Source organism: Bicyclus anynana, chromosome 8 (assembly GCF_947172395.1).
Source record: "Bicyclus anynana chromosome 8, ilBicAnyn1.1, whole genome shotgun sequence".
In the NCBI taxonomy this organism is placed as follows: domain Eukaryota; kingdom Metazoa; phylum Arthropoda; class Insecta; order Lepidoptera; family Nymphalidae; genus Bicyclus; species Bicyclus anynana.
In genome coordinates this window covers 10,552,145-10,573,186 of record NC_069090.1, presented here as the reverse complement: position 1 = coordinate 10,573,186, position 21,042 = coordinate 10,552,145, and the positions used below count along the sequence as shown (strand labels likewise).

Here is a 21,042-nt window from a genome sequence, read left to right as displayed (position 1 = left end):
AGACAAAAAAATAATGTTTACTACACTTATTACGACAGCTAAACATAGTGACCAGAATTTAAAACTTTTGTTACAATTTTTTAGAGACAAACATATTAATGCTCAATTTGAGGTCAAGTATCAATTTATAAAAGATATAATTGATAACACTAATTTCCACAAATTCGATCAAGACCAATGGAACTTACTAGAAGAAATTATGATGGAAGATTTAATATCCAATGATGTCCCCATATTTATAGAATCTGTAATTATATACAAAGTACTTAATTCTCAGAGCATAACAGAGACAATTGAAAAGAAATTTAAATTTAACACATTAATCACTTACAAAAACAAATTGGATAAACAACAGGAAATTTTAATTTTTAATTATTTGTACAATCATATAAAAATAAAATTACTCGAATGCAATGACGTTAAAACTGAACAACAATTTAGTGATCGTATCAAAATACTTGATTTAATATTAAATTTGTTGAGTGACTGGAAAAAAGATCTACAGGAATACCCACTAATTATGAGTACAATCAAAGAATGTATAAGTGTTAAGAAACAAAATTCATGGAAGACGGATTTATCTTTTCTTTACAACAAAAACAAATCTTGGAAGAAATCTCTTTTTGAAGAGTCCTTTGATTTGAGCCCCAGTCAGCCTGTTTTCATTAATGCTATTAAGCATGACCCAACAATGTTTGCACGTTTTAAATCCGAGGCTGAAGAATTATGCTTAAAAGATAAAGAAACAAATATGATACAATTCTTAAGAAAAATTAAAATCTATTGGCCACAATCACTCACAAAAGATTGGACCAATCTTTTTGTTGATAAACTTAATAATTTGGACAATCAAAAAGCTTCATCTCGTGGAGTGTGTATTTTACTTCCAAGAGCGGAACTTTTAGCAATTTTAAATAAATACGCTCCTGAGAACCCTAAAATAGATTACGGCAATATAAATGAACTAAATCTAAATTTACAAAGATGTTTTGCAAAAAATATGCACATTGCGAGACCTCAACCACCGCCTGAAATTATTCTACTTTATGCGAAGGGAGATTATCTTAAATGCTCATTGCCATCGTTACTATCTATTTATCATAACTTAAATAGAGTACTCAGTCCAAAATATATTCAGGATCTTCTAAATTCACAAGTTTCTCTACAAAAACACGCTATACGTTTTTCATTTACAAAAATGAAAACTCATGAGATTCCTGCTCTCTATTCAAAAGTCTGGTCAACTTCTAAGAACACTACCATTAGGAGTGTTTTGTTTAAGGCAGTTCATGAAATGTTATGCAAAGAGAAAGATCCCACAGGAATAGAAACACTATGGAATTTACTAGAAATGTTTATAGACAATTTAACTTTTAATGAAAATAAAAATGTTTATGATACATTATTAAATGTAAGTGATGCGCCTTTAGCCATCAAAGCCAATTACTTTGTAAAGAGCTTCAACTTTCTGAAAAGTTTGCCACTGTCTAAAACTGAATTTGAAAAATATAATTCTGGCCTGAAATATACATTATTTCCCTATGCTCGCGAAATAATAGAATCTTTACCGTCAAGTTTTGTGATAAATATGGTACTAGAATTTATAAATGGTGATTTTATCAACGAAAGAGGATGTACTTATATAATAAGAGCAAATCTACTTGTCATAAGTTCATATCTACTATCTGCGAAAGATGAAAGTACCCAAATGAAGAAGTACGAAGAAATATTTATTCCTATTGTCAAGCACTGTATTACTAAAGAAAATGAACTCAGAGACAATTGTATAAAAAACCTTGAAATCTTAATTGACATATTGTGCGAAGATTTGCAAGTATTCTTTTTTGATAAAAAGAATATTCTCCCTATAAAAATGTTTACAACTATAAAAGATGATTTAGAGAAGATATTTTCGGAAAAAGAAAACTATTCAGTATTAACGAAATGGACACTGATATTGGCATTTACTAAGCGCTTAGATGGACAACAAGGCGACGACTGGAACGCAATATGCCTTGCAGCAGCTCCCCTGTTTGGGGAAGATTGTTATCAAATTTTGAATGACCATAGCATAAAATACTTTCCTCGTATTTATATACTCTTCGCGAATGCTTTGGAATCTGTTTTAAACTTATTCATACAAAATAACACAAATACCTCAAGATTGAAAATATACGAATATTTAATTCAGAATCATGAATTTGTATTAGGTTATCTAACCGCATTGCAACTTTATCCAAAAAATTTTTCGGAAGATGAACCTAACGAACAAATTGAAAAATTACGCCAAATGTTACTTCAACACCCGTCATTAGAAGTCAAAATGCATTGTCATTATGTATTTTCAGAAATATCAGCTTAATCTATTTAACCAACATTAACATGAAGTAATGTTGTCTAAAATTCTGTGTGATCAGATTATTAATGTTAAAATTCAATTTATCTACTAACATGTTTTTATTTCTGCATTTGTATTATTAAGTACCTAATTTATGCATATTATATATTATATATTAAAAATGTTTTTATATGCTATGCAACTGTTTTATTTACGAACAATGCAAATACTTATTGCACAAAATGGTAATAGTACCTAGGCAGGTAATCAAATTACAATTTCATTATAATATTATTACCTATGAGTTCTTTAGTGGACAGTGGACACGACCAGGATCCAATGTTCCAAAAAGGCAGCAGCGGTTTTGCGTGTTGGAAAAGTAATGGCCTCAGTTTTTTGAGATTCGCGGGATGTAATTACGGTGGATTACTAAAAAAAGGGGTAAATATAAACTCTGCTTAATAGTGAAATCTGTGGGGATGTTTCAGAGGACAAATTAAAGAAAAATGGCCATGGTCATTGAGAAGAAAAGTTTTGTTTTATCAGGATAATTTGGGAATTCACACGTTTGTTATAAGCATAGCAGAAATTCATCAGTATAGTTGAGAATTCTTACCTTACCACCATATTCATATGATCTAGTCTCGTCTCCATCAGACTTTTATCTATTTCCGAAGCTAGAAAAAACACTTATCGAGTTCAAAATTTTTATGAAAGTGGTCTATGCATTTTCGAAGAGTTTAAAGAAAAAAAATAGCTGGTATAGAAATGTTTCTAGGACAACATAATAAGTGTATTGAGCTCTAAATAAAGTTGAAAAATAAATTAACTAAAAAATTATAGCTTTGTAGTTTCCTGGTTTACTTAGGCTACGAACTTATGGAACGCGAAGATTTTGACCATACTCAGACCAATTGAAAATCAGGCACAATACCGTCTCTCGATCACGTATCGCCCGGGTGCGATCATCACCCTAACGCCCCCTAGTGCCTAAGAAACCGCGCGGAGAGTGGCGCTTGGGCGCCCCTGAGATCGCGGCACCCGGGTGTAACGTACCCCATGCACTACAGGTAAAGACTCTAGCTCACGTAGCGCCCGGGTGCAATCATCACCCTAGCGCCCCCTAGTACCTATAGAACCCGCGCGGCGAGTGGCGCTTGGGCGCCCCTGAGATCGCGACATCCGGGTGTAACGCACCCCTTGCACTATAGGTAAAGACTCTCTAGCTCACGTAGCGACCGGGTGCAATCATCACCCTAGCGCCCTATACCATTACCTGTACATACCCGGGCTAAAATCAACGCACTCCCTGCACCATAGGTAAAGAAAGACGCATCTATTATAAGTAAATTCACGCACGTCGCGTTCATTTAAATATAGACAATTTCTTCACTTTAAATATAGACAATCGAAAAGAAATAAATTTCTTTTCGATCTTGTCTTTACCATTTCGGCGCCCCCTAGGATTTGGCGCCTGGAGCGACCGCTCCGTTCGCCGTATGGACGGTCCGGCCCTGCCTGCACCAATAGTCAGCCTTTACAGACATTCATTACCTACAAATAGTGTAGAATTTACTTTACACCTTTAGAACAACATTTGAACAAATCCTAAATAAATCAAAATACTGGGGAAAAGTGCCATATTTTGTTTTTCGTTGATTTTATTTATAATGTGAACATAATTATACTATTTTGTTTATTTCTTTGATAACTTTACTATATAACCTTTTAGAAAAACAAACATTGTTTCGATTCATAGTGTTTAGTATTTAAAATACAAATAAATTAAATTGAATAACTCACTAAAACGCTGAAAGGCTAACTACTAGATACTTTACCCTAGTAACCGTAACGGCTCCGCCCAAATTAGTTCATTATTGGATCGTGATCTCATAGTATAATGTTAAAAATAGGTTCCTTGCTGCTGCATGTGTGATGTCCTAGGCTAGATATTTAAGTTACTCGTACTTTATGGCTATTAGGTTTCGTGTAGGTAGATAAGGTATATTTTTGTTACATTTTAAATATTATTAATGATAAGTATTAATAATTCACACTTCGAACAATTTTTTAGGTTAATGACATAATTTTTAGGTGCCTAACAAACCTGTTAGATCTGTATCACACGCATCAAAGGTTTGGCTTTATCTAAACCTACTTGTATACTTTAGTTACTTAGACTTATTATAATATCTTTGGATCTACTGAACCGATTTTGAAAATAATTTTACTTACCAACAGAGACCACCTCATATGCTATAGGTATGTCACAGGCTATATTTTATCCTCGTATTCCTACGGGAATGCAAAAGGCCACGCGGGTTAGAAAAGAAAGAAGAAAGGTATAGATAAGATAGCAATAACTTTATAGTAAAATTGTGCGGCACTATTTATTTCAGGTGAAGTAATAAATCCATATTTTTATACTAATATTATAAAGAGGCACGAGAGTTTGTGGTGTTGTAGGAGGTAAACTCAGGATGTAATAGACCGATTTCAAAAATTATTTTACTACTAAAAAGTCACGTTATTTGTAAGTGTCATAGGCTATATTTTATCCCTCAATTCTCACGGAAACGGGAGCATTGAGACGCGGCGTCGGCTCTTGTCAATAGCAATATTTTAAAGAGGAAAGATTTGATTGTTTGTTTGTTTGCATTAAATTAGCTCCGAAGCTAATGAACTGATTTCAAAAAAATTATCACTGCTGGGAAGCTACACCTATATTTATCCCCATATTATTACGAGCATGGGAATTACGCGGGTGAAACCGTGTGGCGTCTACTAGTCACATATAGCAGATGACGACGAACTAGATGGACGCCTGTGACTTCGATTGCGACTTCTTTTATAACTGTCGAAGCAATTCCGTCGTATATGTATTTTTTTTATTTTTAATATAAGGAATAAGCTCGCGCTTGACCTCGATCTCACCTCATGGTAAGTGTAGATGTGGATTAAGGTGATACGCGCTTGCCCAGAAGATGCCTATTCACTCTCATCTTAAAGATGCCCAAGTTGTAAGAATTAGGAAATACTGACTTCGGGAGAGAGTTCCATACCCTAGCCATGCGTATAAGAAACGAAGAAGCAAATCGCTTCGTACAAGTTCTAGGAATGTCAATGACGTAGGAATGGAAACCTACCCGGTGTCTTGCATTACGATGGTAAAAAGGTGACGGTGGTACAAGCTCAAATAGCTCCTGTGCACACTCTCCGAAACATATTCTGTAAAAAAACGAGAGACTAGCAACGCAATTGGGTAGGTAGATACATTCAGGTTTTTTGGGTATTAGCACAGAAAACATATTGTACCTATTAGCAAAGTAAAGCCAAGGCAATTCTCAAAGGAAGTTTTTCCCAATTTTGGATTATGTCGTAGCATGATGTTATTTATAGTCTGTATGGCTTTCTCGATAAATGGAGTATCTCACTCATTTTTTTTTAATTCCAGCCAAGATTAGCGTATTTAACCAAAACACTCTTCAGCTTTATAATATTAGTAGGTATAGATTCATCGACAAACATACTTCAGGGGAACAAACTTCGATACTTCTGTTAAAATTCGAACACTTATTGCATTTTTTGTGCATGGAGTAGTAGGAGGGTAAGTACAATATCTAATAGCCAGGTGAATTATGCGATCTCGGAGTTCACTCGTGCTCCTGCGACATTGAGTTATAGGCTTAAAGTGCGCAATTAATTATTAATGCAACTGAATAATACCAAACTAATAAGATTTTTTTTTACAGATCACAATGCCGGTTCCTGTGGAACTAGATGGACGCAATCTCGGTGAAAAACACAAGCATCTTAATCTACTAGTAAAAGAAGCTATTGCAACTGAATCTTATAAAAATGATGAATTCTTTAAGAAAAAATTTGCTTAAAATAGATGTAGCCAATAAAGTAAGAAATGTTGACTACATTGTGAAAGTTCTCATATGTGACGACCTATTGTATGTATCGAGGGCAATCAAACACTGTCAGTGGTTAATAACTGGTGATGAATATAGACATATTATTAATCCTGATTATCTACACACTACTCTCTTTCCACAAATGAATACCAAGAGTGTTAACAAATTTACTAAATACATACAGCTAAATCTAAAAGATTCAATTAGAGTTAAACAATTTTATGACTGATACGAAAAAGATCCTGAAAGGGCACTTTATTGGTTGCCACAGTGCTCGTCATAATTCATCTTGCGAAATTACGCAAAGCATATGGATCATTTAAAAATCTCATTAATTAAACGACTCTGTGAAAAAAACATAATGGTGCTTGAAGGTTTTGTTGATGCTTACACTCCTATTCCCAAAAGCAAAATATTTGAAGCAACTGCGTTTATATTGAATTCAGATAATATCAACAAGTATTTAGAATTCCTGGAAAAACTACAAAGTTACGAATATCCGACATTAAATAAATCTGGTACAAATATAGTTATGAAGCTTGCCGCTAAAAGAGTTTTTGACAAATTTGAAAGTTACTGTAGAAACATTCATTTACCAACTTTTCTAAAATTTCTAAAAGGTAAAAATGTCAAAAATTTTTTGTTGGAACAAGTATTTTTCAAATAAAATTCTTTTACTTATTTTGAAATCATATTTATCTTTAAACATTTATGGAATAGAAATAAGGAGTAAATATTAAAGTAATTTATACATATACCTATACCTACCTTACTTATTCGGTAAGTAATAAATGTTAGCCAAATGCCTGCAGCGCGATTATCTTCTATACTTATAATAAATCTGTAGAGAGGTCAATTCTGTACATGAAATATATTTCCAAAATAACTATCAGGGGGTGATTAGTGGTCGATACTGATGCCAAAAATGCAATCAGTAAAATTTTTGTCTGTCTGTCTGTCTGTCTGTATGTTCTTTATAGAAACAAAAACTACTCGACGGATTTTAACGAAACTTGGTACAATTATTCTTTATACTCCTGGGCAGGTTATAGTATACTTTTCATCACGCTACGATTAATAGGAGCAGAGCAGTGAAGGGAAATGTTGGGAAAACGGGAGAAGTTACTCAATTTTTTAAGCTTGCGTCGCGTGGTATGTTCGTTATAGAAACAAAAACTACTTGACGGATTTTAACAAAACTTGGCACAATTATTTTTCATACTTCTGGGCAGGTTATAGTATACTTTTCATCACGCTACAATCAATAGGAGCAGAGCAGTGAAGGGAAATGTTAAGAAAACGAGAGAAGTTACTCCATTTTTTAAGCTTCCGTCGCCGTCGCATGGTCCCTACCATAGGGGTAGAAGGATAGGGGTAGGGTAGGGGTAGGGTAGGGGTAGGGTAGGAGTAAGGTAGGGGTAGGGTAGAGTAGGGATAGGCGTAGTAGTAGGGTTTCACGCAGACGAAGTCGCGGGCGTCCGCTAGTTAAAAATAATCGGAAATGGTATTGAGGCTATAATCAATGAAACTCGTTAATATTTCTATATTAAAACAATATAATATTATAAACAATAAATACATCTCCAACAAATAACCCATCAAAGTTTTGCGCTGTCAAGTACCTACAATCTTATTTTATTAATCGACTTCCAAAAAGGAGGAGGTTCTACGTTCGGCTGTATGTATGTTTTTTTAGTTCCCAGATCTAGATCAGACACCGCATGAGCCAATATTGCATTGCGACTTCTTCCGAAGGATGGTGGCTTATTATATCAAGAAGATCATGCCTTAAAACCTTTTCACTGTCCTTGTATAAATAGGTCGGCATTAATTTCATCACTAGGAAATATCCTTCAATAAAATCCTTGCTCTCAAGAAATTCTTTTAACATTATCAATAGGAGATCAGACTTACTATACCGACTGAATATATTGTCCAAAATTTCTGCAAAGATAAAGTAGATGGACGGAAAGTGATTCTTCACGTCTTCCTTTAAGTAATTCAAACACAATCTTCCGAAAATCGGGGCGGCATTGGCATGCAGATCTGTCCATATATCATCCTGATTTTTTCCCTTCTTTTCTGTAAAATCAGATTCTGCGTTTGTACTTATGTCATGTAAAATTTGCATGTAACCCAATGACAACTTTACATTCGTTAAAATGGTGTAACTTTCTACAGCTGGTAAACTACTTCGAAGTTTATTTAGTACCGCAGTATACATAGCGATGGGAATCATCATATTTTTTTTCAAGACGACTGATTCAAATTCTCTAGACATACAAGCAAGTATGGCATTTAAATTAAATCTTGCGTAGTAAACATTTTCGTGTTGCTTGTCCCACATTGCAATAGCCTTTTCCAGTATTGGTATAAAAATTTTTTCGTAGCGCTCATTTTGTGCCGTTTCAGTTTTTGTCGACAGCAAATACAGAGATACCTGATAAGTATATGCGTAGTCTTGTGTAGTAAACTGGTGATCGAAGTTTTCGAAACAAAATTTTGCCATAAAATCAGCATCTAAAGTCTCCATTACTTCATCCATTTGGGATTTTAAATCATCAACAAGGCTGTTACAATTTGCTGTAGCTGGTAATTTTTTCAAAAAATCGTAGCTTTTCATCCAAAATGCTCCTCTTACGGACAGTGGCACTTTATTAGATTTGGTTAAAGTCAAATATATTTTTTTATTTTCGTCAGTAGTCAAATTTTCGATAAATGTACTCAATAAGTCCCATGTTTCCAAAATAACAGATTCGTCGGTTTCTTTACATAGTTTATTAAATGTCTGACAAAAGATAACAGTTCGAATCGTGCTGTTTTGGTTAGATTTCCATATATTAGAAAATGTATACTTAAGTTCCTCATGTTTTAGTTTAGAAAAAGCTGCACGAATGCCATGTTGTTGCAGAGATACAGGTGTGTTAAGAAGCGTTGGTATATGTACACAAATATAAGCAGCACTTGAGTTATAAAGTATTGCATTTAAAGATGGCAGTACATATTGTAAGTAATCTCCTTTAGCGTACATTAAAGCCAAAGTTAGTGCAGGTTGGGGTCTTGCTATGTGCATGCTTTTGGCTATGCATTTCCGAATACAGAGCTCTAAATTATCAGGTTGGCTCCAGTCAATTTTAAATTCTGTCGGCACGTATTTTTGTATAAAGTCAAAAATTTCTTTTCGTGAAAGTAATGTACAGATTCCTTTTATCAATGCAACGTGACTGCTTTTTTGGTTTAGACTTTTTAATAAAGTTGTTTTAATAGATTTGGCTAGTGGTTGGTACCAGTAAATTCGAATTTTTAATAGGAATCTTTCCAAAAACATGTTGTCATTGATAAATAAGGTATTAATTTCTTCTCTATATATGTCTAACAACTGCGGACAGTATTTAAGAGCATTAATGCAGCTATCTTCAGCGGGATTGAGAAGAATAGATTCTGACAGTAATAGTTTCCTCCAAGATTTTTTTACATTGTATATGCCTGAAAGGTCTTGATTCCAAGAGTTTTCTTTCTTTATAACAATGAGTTCCTTAATTTTTTGAAGGATGTATGGATAATCTTTGAGATCTTTATTCCAGCTTTTAAGAAGGTTCAAAATCTCTATGATATTGTTCACCGATTCTTCAAAATCTTTTTCAGTTTTTAAATCGTTCATAATTTTTCGAGTCAAATACTTGTATAAGTAATTGAATATCTTTTCTCTTTCTTCCACAGTGAACTTAACTTTATTATCCAAATTTTCAAATACAAATTTATTCTCTAAAACTTCGGGGATATTCTTTCCATTAATTACATTATACACAATAATACATCTTACACAAGATTGTAAATTATGGTCAAATGTCATGTATAATTCCATACTATTAAAAAGTTCATTTAAGTATCCCCAAGCTTCATTACTATACTTATGTGTATCGGTCTTCGAAATCAAAAGATTTACAAACTGCATTTTAAATTTAAAAGGTTCATTAATATGATGTTCACGATAATACTTTAATATCATAAGGACATTTTGCATATCACTACTTGCACATGTTAGCATAACACTGAAAATCAAAAATCTTTCAGCAGGATTTGATTCATTCCGAATTAACCTTATTAAATCATCAAAAGCTCTGTTGAATGGAGCATAACTATACCAGCTGTAAATACTTTTTGAAGATGACGCATTTCTTGTGTATGGGCTACATTGCTCTACAATATTATACCACGTCTCGCCGTTAAGATCATCTTTATCATATGATTTTTCTATAAAATATTTTTTAATAAAATCAAATACTTCCTCCTTTGGCATTCGGTTCAGAAAGTATTTTATATTTTGATGATTAAACCAGTAACGCATGTTAAGATTTTTGATGTAAGTTAAAATAAAATCTTTGGCATCTTCATTTCTAATAAATTTTGCAAAAGTGGGGATATGAAGTATGTGAACATATCTTTCAAGGTTTTTCATTATCCTCTCGGAATAATTCTCCATTGCTGTTTTTGTACTGTTCGGTCCGAATCCTGGCATATAGCCTTCATCACTTTCTTCTACAATATCCAAAAACTTTTCAACATTCTGTTTTACAAGAAACATAGCAGGTTTTATAAAATCACCTTTGTAATGATAGCAATCGTTGTCGAAACTCCTTAAGAATATTTCCAGAAATGTTATAGATTTTTTATATAAACGATTCATTATTTGTGGTTTAATATCGTGAGCATGCTTTCGAATGATATTTTCAATAAAAGTGTTAGAACAACGCGGTAGCCACTTAAGTGATTTTTGTAAATCTTTTTCTTTGTAATAATTGAAAAATTCTTCAACACGATTTTCGTCTTCTAAATTGAGCCTAATGTGGAGAATAAGTTTATTAAAAGCTTTAGTGGTCATCTGCGGAGATAGATTGTTGTGCAGGTAATCTGGATTAATAATAGATGAATACTGATGGTCGGTGATTAACCATTTAGATTGTTTAATGACTCGAGAGACGTACAACATATCCTCCGATTTGAGAGCTTCAAGAATATATGCAACATTTTTAATATTACAGGCCACATCAATTCTATATAAGTTGTCCAAATCAGGATCATCGTAATTTAATGCAGTTATCTGTTGCGTTGGATTATTTTTGACTGCTTCATTTACTAATTTATTGTAACTTTTATGCTTTTCTCCCAACGTATATCCGTCTACTACAACAGAAGTCATTGTTATCTGAAACATAAAACATGCATAAGTTAACAAATTGTCCTAATATGTTTCACTTAAGATTTTGTTAATAACCTACAGTATATGTACCCCATATAATAAGTAAATATTCGATCCAATGCTAAAGTACACTTCTTATGGTGCTTTTCCACCAGAGATGTGCTATGCAGCTATACTTCGAAGATGTGAAATCTACGCTACGAAAGTATGTGACCGTTTCCACCAACACTAAGCTAAGTAACTGTGCGAGGAAGATGCGCTGTGAATGCGCCGCCGCAAAGAGTTGCGCGAGAAAGATGCACAGCTCACGAGTATGCGATGTACTCTGCTCTGCACATAGCTACCCACTCGCGACGGCCCATAGCAGACATCCATAGCACGCAGCTATAGCACGTAACACAACAATTTTCAAAATATATTGCTACCCCTACCCTACCCTACTCCCCACCCTACACCTACGCTACCCTTACCCTAACCTACTCCCACCCTACACCTACCCTACCATTACCCATCAACTCCCACCCTACATCTACCCTACCATTACCCTACCCTACTTCCTCCCTGCACCCCTACCGCTAACCCCTACCCCTACACCTAAGTGACGTGCACTTCATGGAAAATGCAAAAATGTACTACCTACCCACGACCCATTACGAAACTATATTGGAACAGTAAGTTCTCATTTAGTACAATTTTTACGCCTATGTACTGCCTACCTAGTTAACAAAATTATTACCTTTACCTTACCGTTTATTACCGTTACCTTACCTTACCCAACATTCAATTTATAATTTCATTCAAAAATTTTGTTTCTGAGGTTTTCAAGTACAAAGGCTAGTATTTTTTTCCAAATTTTTAGGTTTGGTATCGGAGAAAAGAGGGGGAATGGTCTATTTCTTGAATAACTTGGAAACTATGTATATCAGAATTACAAAAAAAGTTTTTAATTTTCCATCTTGCCTCCCAAAAGTGACCTTCATATTGAAAAATTTCAGAGTTTCAAAGTTTTCCGGAAATCTTAAAGTTAATTTCTGTATTTTTTTTTTCAATATTTTACATACAGTAGTTTCGGAAAAAAAAGGGCATGGTTAATTGTCGTCTAGTTATTTAAATAACTTAGAAGCAATTTTTTTTTAATTCCAAAACAGACAGACATTAAAATGTGCGTGAGTTAAGTATAAGGGTTCCGTTTTTGTACTACGTACGTTCGGAACCCTAAAAATAGTCAGGGTAGCTTCCTTGGGGCTCAAAGCACCGAGATCCGATGAAAACTCGATTTCCGAAAAACGAGGTGAAATCGTTATCTTCCCTTACTAGCCACGAGCTATACCTACCACCAGACCAGATCTGAGCCAATTTAGAAATTGTAAAATCCCAAACTGATCCAAGCTGGATTCGAACCCAGGCCTCTCTGTCGAGAACCACAGCACATTTAACTGCGCCAGAGAAGTCGTCAAAATGAGACCCGTGGCCTTCATATGTTGCCGGACAAAGTGACTACTAGACCTACGAAGCAGTAAGTGCATACCTAGGTACTTATAAATTATAAGTACGTATCTTCATAGGTACTTTATCGACACTGATAGCAAGTTGAAAGATAAGCAGGTAGGGTTTAGTAAGTACCTACCTTAATGGTCTAGGTACGGCCTTATTGATTCTGAGATGCCTTACTATAGGTACGACCCAGCGTCAGTTCTTGAAAATAGCAGTCCATTGCTCTACTGGGACCGAACGGTTATGACAGGTATATTGTTGCCAATAGACCTGATATAGTGCTAATCGATCGGTCAGTGCGTCGTGCAATAATTGTTGATATTACTGTTCCACATGACGATAATCTGGTTAAAGCCAAAAAAGGAAAAGTATTAAAATACTTGGATCTTGCTCACGTGATTACCACCATGTGGAATGTTGAGTCAACTGTTATAGTTCCGATAGTTGTTTCAGTCAATGGTCAGCGAAAACCTTCGACCAACATCTTAAGAAGCTTTCACATACCTATCTGTTGGATCAAGAGTCGGTTACAGAAGGTAGTGATTCTTGAGACGGCGCGTATTGTGAATTTGTGAGGCATCGGTTGCTGGGCACTCAAATATCCCGCACCGGGAGGTTTTTTTTTATAATTTTTTAATAGTGTTTTGTATTATATTTTTATATTAACATTGTTAAAAATTTTAAAAAAAGGTAAATAAATAAATGAGAGAATTAAATAATTATTATAAACATAATACCAACATGTATTAGTTACTTCGCAATGTTTTTTAAATGTTCTAGGTACTTACTCGGCCTACTACCCTACTGTCTATTACACAATATTTTGAAACACATGTTAATCACACTAAAAATTAAGTAGGTAGGTGGATACTTAAAATAATAAGGTAAAGTTGATTACACCACTATCGGTAGGTAACCGACTAGGCGTCCATTTAAAAGATTAAACATTGCCTAAAAAAGCGAATAACATAACAGTTCATACTCGTCATACAGTATGACTCATACTATCGAATAACGATAACTCAAAATAATAATAGTATTATCAGTTTCTAATCCTAGGTTTAATTAAAAATAACTAGCAGGTATCTACGACAAAAGTAAATTACTCTTGGTTGTTTAATAAAAGCTCACCTTTGCAATTTGTATCACACCCTGCGGCGTGGTGCTTAGAGTAGCAAAGTAGCAAGCAGCAACTATCACAAATTACAAACAAATGCAAACAAAGTAAGAACGCAATGCCGTCACTCACTGCTGGCCGAGGCCGAGTGGCGCCCCGCGCCGCGAACTGGCCAAAGACAAAGAGTAAATCAAAGAGTATTTAAGTAACCACTATGTTTACGTTTACGTAAATTAAAGGGAAACTGTCGAAGGCGAAGGTAAATTGAACTGCGACTGGCCGATTGCGAATGCGAATGATAATGAATCTGTATTGTATTATCTATAACAAAGAGCCTAAGCATATTTTACTATATTATAATCAGCTCCACCTGTTGAGCATTGTAAAAACTAACCTTTTTACATAAATAGATAGGGAGATACAAAATATGTTTAGATTTCTCTGTAATTCTTTTATCATTATCATTTGCAATCCATTCTTTAATTCTGAAGTTTTTTAGGTACATCATCTTCGGTTAATTCCATTCACCATCCACCAGGCGCTCTGAGTGAGTTGAATAAGCATAATACGACGACCGCATTCTGTTCTCGGTTTTGCAGCAATTACAGATGATTCTGGATGGTGCAATGTTTATTGGTTCATTTTTTTATACACACCCCCTTTAATATCGAGCGAGTATACGGACTGATCAAATGCTTTCTATTCTTATTTTCAGGATGAAGTATCCTAGGGCCGTTTTCGTAGTATCTTCTCAAATCGTGCCAAATTTCATTTGAATTCATCCAGTAGTTTCGGAGTGATACATTTTTATAATGCTTGATAATAACTTTCTTGTGTCTTTTTGGCTATTAGTGTGATGTTATGGTAAAAATTATGTTGTTTTAAGTATATCCAAATATACTTAATAAAACAAGCGATAGAACCTTTGTTCAGTCCGTAAACCATAAATTTAAGAGTCGGTACAAGCGATAAATGATAATTCCTACCTACTGATCAGTTTGAAAGCGGTATCAGTTTTAGGAAAATCCCAGATTTGTATGCAGAATCATCAATAAACCAAATACTACTAATTTTTAAATGGAAAGTTGTACTTTTTACGCCTATGCCGCTAAAGTGATTTTTTAAATTCTTTCACTGCGTTTTTCTTCATTTTATTTCAGTAGGTTTCCACCATGATTTTCTGGTCAGTAAGTAGGGTAGGTAACAGATTTCCTAGGTCCATACCCTCAACCCTCGATCGTCCAACAATATAGTGTATCGTTTTTAAGGTTCCATAGTCCACAAGAAATCCTCATAGTATTGTTATGTTCGTCTGTGGTCTGTCCGTCCGCGGTTTAGCGCAGGCTATTAAGGCTCCCACACACGGGCCACCGGTCACGTCCACAAATCGCCGCTACCGGCATATTTCCTGTAGTTTTTATACATTTTATATGGACTCGCCGCACACGGTTGACGCTGGTGGCCGCCACACTTGGCCGGTTTTAATATTTTCGTCAGTACAATTTAAATCGCCAGACGGCCAGATATTGCTATAAGGCAACCCTTAAAAATTTTATATTTAATTTTCTAGTAAAAAAAAAATAATACTATCGACAAACTCATAGGTAGAGGAAACACTGATTGTTCATGAATCAAGAGATGTGATGAAGAGCCAGTTTGAGACTGACAATGTTAAGATGATGAGGGCCTTACAGTAAAGAAAGAAAACTACAATATTAGACAAATATTTTAATACCTGTCATCCGAAATCTATATTTAAGAGTAAGACAATGAGTTGCAGGTAAAATTTAATTAAACATTTAAAAACAAATTCAACAAAGCCTATGTATCCACAAAGGAAAATAATTATTGAGATTAGTTCTTGAAGTCAATACATGGCTCATCTGAATTTGGTTATTTTTTTAAAATTTTATGTTTTACTAAACAAAGATTAATATTATGTCTACCTTAACATATACTCTGACTACCTTAATATATAAACACATACTTATTTGGAAAATTCTTATTTATCGCGTCACCAGAAATTATGGCAGAACATGTTACATATAATACAGCAACAAGATAAGTATTTCAATTCTGAACCCTAACATTCTGATGAAGCATTAAGTGCCCACTTTCAAGATACAAATAATTTCAAAATAATGTCTTGAGTCAAATAGATCAAAAATAAAATATTGGAAAAATATTTGGGCAGTACTTGTTTTCAAATGACGACATAATTCTAACATCATTATTAAAATTAAACCATAATTATAAACAAAAAATGAATCTAACAAATTAAAACGTCCAAACTAAAAAAATATTCTTAATGAAAAAAGTATCTTATAATTCCCTCAAAGAATGTACCTGGGGATAAAAGGAATATTGTAAAATATGTTTCATAATTAAAGAGTTAGCAGTATGCCAGTAGTCATAGTGAAAGGAAGAGGAATATGAAAAAGTGGTTTTTAGTTTATTATTTTCTGCTTTTTATGTTTATTATCTTCACTTACAGACAGATTAATTTAACATTTTTCTGCATTGGTGAAGCTTTTTTAGTTTCTCTTAAGTGGTGTTGCTCTGATAAAGGCAATAGCTTTTCATCAAGTACTTATTACTATATTTATGTATATAAAAATAAATGCCACTTTTTGTTGTAATTTTATAACTCAAGAATAGGCCCACCAATGTTTTGGTTTTGTTCAGACTATTAATTAATAGATGGTTTATGTGAAGTTTGTACAAAATCGGTTGAGCAATTGAGCTTCATTTATCACATTTTTTGTAAAAAGTGAATTCAATGGTAGAGTAGGGGTAGGGTGGGGGTAGGATAGGAGTAGGGTGGGGTAGGGTAGGAGTAGGGTGGGAGTAGGGTAGGAGTAGGGATAGGGAAGAAGTGCACATAAGTCAAAGTGAAGCTTGACCGGGAAAACAGATAGAAAAACAATAACTTTCTTGACTAACCTAATCTTCATTGCCACCTTCATCGGCAGCTGGTGTGTGCCATGTCAACCTTTCTTCGTAGAACTGGATAACTACTTGGGGACATCGTACGTTCGCCTGCTTAGCAGGTACAAGGTCAGCCTCGTCAGTCCCTTGCCATTTCATTAGGAACATCAGTTCTCCACTGCTATCTGTCGCTCCTATCACACAATGTGAGAAATCATTATAAAAAGATAAAAAAAGGTCCTGGTATAAATACATTCAATCTATATGATTCTACTACTAAATACATTAAGTGACTACATGGGAAATCACAGGGCTAGTCCTAGTAATATATATGTTTATACTCTCAGAGGTCTGTGGTTCTTTCTTTATTTTGGTACTTAATTGTTACATTAAATTAGGCGAAAAGGCATGTAATCCTTGAATGCCTTGATTTCAAATAAGCATAAAACAATAAACAAGATGACAAAAAAGTGTGTTTTTCTTCACCTAAAGCTCATGTAGTATTTACTAATATTAGATAACCTGAATATATGCAATATATAAATATATATATATATATATATGAATAATATATATTTGTCTTTTGCTATGGCTGCATAAATATAAACTAAATATTATTATTGTTGTTTATAACTTACCAATAATCTTCTCTGGCTCAAGCCCCCTGTCAAAGCCAGAGGTTTTTTTTTCATCACTTTTACTTTTCTTAGCACCTTTTAAATCTGGTGTAGCTGCTGATGATTTCCTCTTCTTTGGATCCTTGTCAACTTTATTTGCCTTACCCTCTAAAAAAATAAGACTACATTAATTTAATTAAAGTAGTGTGTACAGCTAAAGCATACTTTTGATTTAAATACAATACCCGGCAGTAATAAATAAACAAAAATTTAGAAAGAGGTGTATATTTCTTTCAATCTTTTAACATTATAGTACTTATAGAGCTTACTGTGACTTAGGACCACAGTAAGAAAGTGAATAAGTATTATGAACTAACTAAAAATGGCTATGTGGTTTGTTTTTTATGCCATAGAAGGTAGATGCAAGAGGATTATCAGCAAAATCTCTCAATAACTTGCTTAAAAACTCTGGCCTCACTAGAACGTCAGCAAGTTCTATATTAGAAAGGGTATACAAAGCTGCTCTCTCTCAGGGAGAACAACACGAGCAGAGAAGGGAGTGTTAGTTAACTGTCAAAGACATCCTTAACTCTACATCTCGATTACAAGTCCATCTTCATCCATCCCGAGCAGATCCATCGAGGATCTGCTCGGGGTTTTATCTCTGCCACACGATGGGCCCGGCACCCGCCGATAGACAGCCAATAGGGATAGATAGCTGATAGACAGCCATTGCTAGACATATCTTTTTTTTTATTATATCAATGAGCATTTGACTGTCATCCTGCTTAACATGAATGCACTTGCCTAGAAGATGCCAATTCAACTTGAAGATACCCATGTTGTAGGTAGTAGGGAAAACAGAAGCTGGAAGTGCATTCCAAAAATGCTTTGTATGAGTTGCAAAGAACATCAACTATGTATGTATGCAGACTTATGCCTGGCTGTTTTACAGTAGAAAGGTAAAGAAAAGTTCCTGGCTATCTGAAATAAATCCTGCAGAAATCTCCAGCACAGGGACTTTGAAACACAACAGATGAGCACCTTCTGTAACCAGCAGCAACAATACATAAGTTAAAAATACATTTATATTTGTTTACCAGCTTCCTTCTTCTTTCTGGCATCTTCAAATGTCTGGATTAAATCAGGACAGTCAAGGTTCTCTTCCGGCTCCCATGTGTTGTCCTCATCATTGTAACCTTTCCATTTAAGGTAATATTCAACCTGTAAACATTTTATTATTTTATTAGACATCAGCAGCTAAATAATACTTAATGATAATTGAAAATGTCTAACATTAGTAATTAGTAATAAGTTAAATTGGCAAGGTTACCATGTACTTATCACATACTCCTACATTTATTGGTGTGCATAAAATTTTCAACCTGCCGCCATACATACAAATAATTTAAGTTTTGACTTATTTCCCTATCTAGGTTCTTATGGGACTCCTCAGGATAGACATTAATCTCTTTTTACATCTATGGAATGCCTTCATTGTAACTAATTTATTTAAGTATTCTATTTTAAATTGTTTTACGGAAAGGTTTTATTGATAACCTAAGCCAATTTAAAAAGCATATTCTTTGAGATTGAACCTAGGAACTTGTGAGGATAAAGGAACGTGTCCAGTAACTGCCACTCCGAGGTCGTCGTCATCGATATTACTTATTGAACTTACCTTTCCATTTCGTATGCGCCGATCTAAGACTTTCTCAACAGAAAACTCCTCTTCTCCCTCTGGCCCAGCACCGTCCTTCTTTTCAGCCATCTAGTTAATAAATACAATTAAAAACTTACAAAATGGAATCTACAGTCAAAAGTTGTTATGATTGATTATTTTTAGGCTGACGTAGAAAATACAAACCATTATTTTATATTCAATGTTCAAATACTAACAAAATTCACTCAATACTGGTAATAATAACACCGCTGTGTTATAAAAACATAACCATGACGCCTTTTACATGAAGTACCATTCAACCGCCATTTTGCAAACACCGGGACAGGAGTTGACTTGGAGTTGAAAACTTGTGAAAAACAGAGTGAAATCCAAATATCAAAGTCGAGACATTACTTTAAGGTAATATTTTTTTAAAGAAGAATTTAAATGATAAATCCTTTGGTACCTTATAAATACAGAATGTTATGTTCTTTTGTACTTGATTATGCGCGAAACAGCAAAAGCACAGCAAAGTCAAGTCACAGAAAAATATGAAAAAGTGCAAAAAAAAAACCGGCGTAACGCGGCCAAAGACAAAGAGCATGAGCAAAGACCAAAGAGCAATAAAGCAAAAGAAAGAGTAAATTAAATTGTATTTTCTAGATACATAGTCTAAGGTTAATAAAATATCGATATATCGAACTATCGATATCATTATACAAAAAAGTCGATATTTATTATTAATCTTAGACCATTAAAAAGAAAGGACCTGCCTCGTAAACCGTTACCCCTCTGTCAAAGATCAAGAATCAATGATCTAACGCGTTTATTAAAACTTTTGCTATAGAATCGATGTTTCATTGTTGTAATCGTTTTCGTCGTGTAAAGAGCTCCCTAAAAATGCCGGTTTGTGTAGTTGAATGCCATAAAAAACGGCCAAAAACTTGTAGTTTAGTAAAAGATGGAGTAACGTTACATTTGTAAGTATTTCTACCATAATTTTATCAAATTTGTAATAAAAGCGATTTTTAAAAAGAATCGATTCTTTTGACGGAATAGCAAAAAATCGATCAAGTAATCGAACATTCTTTATATATATTCTGTGGATAGTCTTAGCGATGTGTCTGTCACAAACGGCTAAAAAGATAGTGTCTGTGTAAAAATTACGTGTGTGTGTATTGCGAGTCAATTTCTGTTGTCTGTAGTGTATGGACACAGAATATACTTAATGGTGTTAAATGTTTTCAATGTGTGAGTTTATCTCGTCCCCCTCAAAAAACGACAGACTTTTTTGTTGGTGAATTTGAGGGCGAAACGCTAATTGTCTAACGCAAACGATTGAATTTGACAGTTGAAATCAACTGTCACTGTTTGTCACTGTAGCCATAGTGAAGTGAAACATTGATTGACTACTAGTGAATGGACGATTGAATGAATAATCAACCAAATACTAAACGTTTAAATGATGTTATAAATTAACCTTGCGACGTTGTAAACAGTATGTAAATTATAGATCTTTGAATACGAATTGAGTTGAATTATTCATAGCGTTGTAATTACATCTGATCAACCAACAAATGGGATGTGGTCTTAGACCATTAAAAAGAATGGTCTAGGGACGTGGTACATAAAGATTTGCATCCAACTTGATGGATGTATATTAACACAGATTTTAAAAATATAACTTTTTGTAAGGGCAAGACTGAGATAGAAATGAAATTTTTGAATATCGTTTCATGTTTTTAATGGTAATAAATGGTAATAA

The 21,042-nt window shown here is 34.1% G+C and overlaps 3 protein-coding genes across 4 annotated transcripts; 1 reads left to right on the top strand and 2 right to left on the bottom strand.

The window, feature by feature from the left end:
• Positions 1-2,535, top strand: LOC112055211 (uncharacterized; the record flags this gene model as incomplete). Its single annotated transcript, XM_052882799.1, is given in 1 exon segment — positions 1-2,535. A coding segment is annotated over 1 exon segment (2,362 nt), but the record flags the coding sequence as incomplete, so codon positions are not given.
• A 5,259-nt stretch (positions 2,536-7,794) lies between these two features.
• On the bottom strand, positions 7,795-14,286 carry LOC112055210 (uncharacterized). Its single transcript, XM_024095230.2, has 2 exons — positions 14,084-14,286; positions 7,795-11,464 (listed from the first exon to the last, which is right to left on the bottom strand). The coding sequence occupies exon 2, from the start codon at positions 11,456-11,458 to the stop codon at positions 7,964-7,966; it is 3,495 nt and encodes a 1,164-aa protein (XP_023950998.2). The 5' UTR covers positions 11,459-11,464; positions 14,084-14,286; the 3' UTR covers positions 7,795-7,963.
• Positions 14,287-15,784: 1,498 nt separating this feature from the next.
• Positions 15,785-19,878, bottom strand: LOC112055212 (chromobox protein homolog 1). 2 transcript variants are annotated; one of them, XM_024095233.2, is made up of 6 exons: positions 19,744-19,878; positions 19,296-19,385; positions 18,715-18,838; positions 17,636-17,782; positions 17,013-17,191; positions 15,785-16,415 (listed from the first exon to the last, which is right to left on the bottom strand). In XM_024095233.2, the coding sequence occupies exons 2-5, from the start codon at positions 19,383-19,385 to the stop codon at positions 17,013-17,015; spliced, it is 540 nt and encodes a 179-aa protein (XP_023951001.1). In that variant the 5' UTR covers positions 19,744-19,878; the 3' UTR covers positions 15,785-16,415. The 2 variants fall into 2 exon arrangements, with proteins under 2 accessions (XP_023951001.1, XP_023951000.1); XM_024095232.2 differs by having other exon boundaries at positions 19,482-19,805.
• Positions 19,879-21,042: the final 1,164 nt, after the last annotated feature.

Coding starts and splice junctions, on each gene's coding strand:
- LOC112055210 (XM_024095230.2), bottom strand. CDS start 11,458: ATGACTTCTGTTGTAGTAGACGGATATACGTTGGGAGAAAAGCATAAA.
- LOC112055212 (XM_024095232.2), bottom strand. Junction 18,839..19,295: donor GGCGCATACGAAATGGAAAG/GTAAGTTCAATA, acceptor AAATGTTTACAG/GTTGAATATTACCTTAAATG. Junction 17,783..18,714: donor CAGAAAGAAGAAGGAAGCTG/GTAAACAAATAT, acceptor TTATTTTTTTAG/AGGGTAAGGCAAATAAAGTT.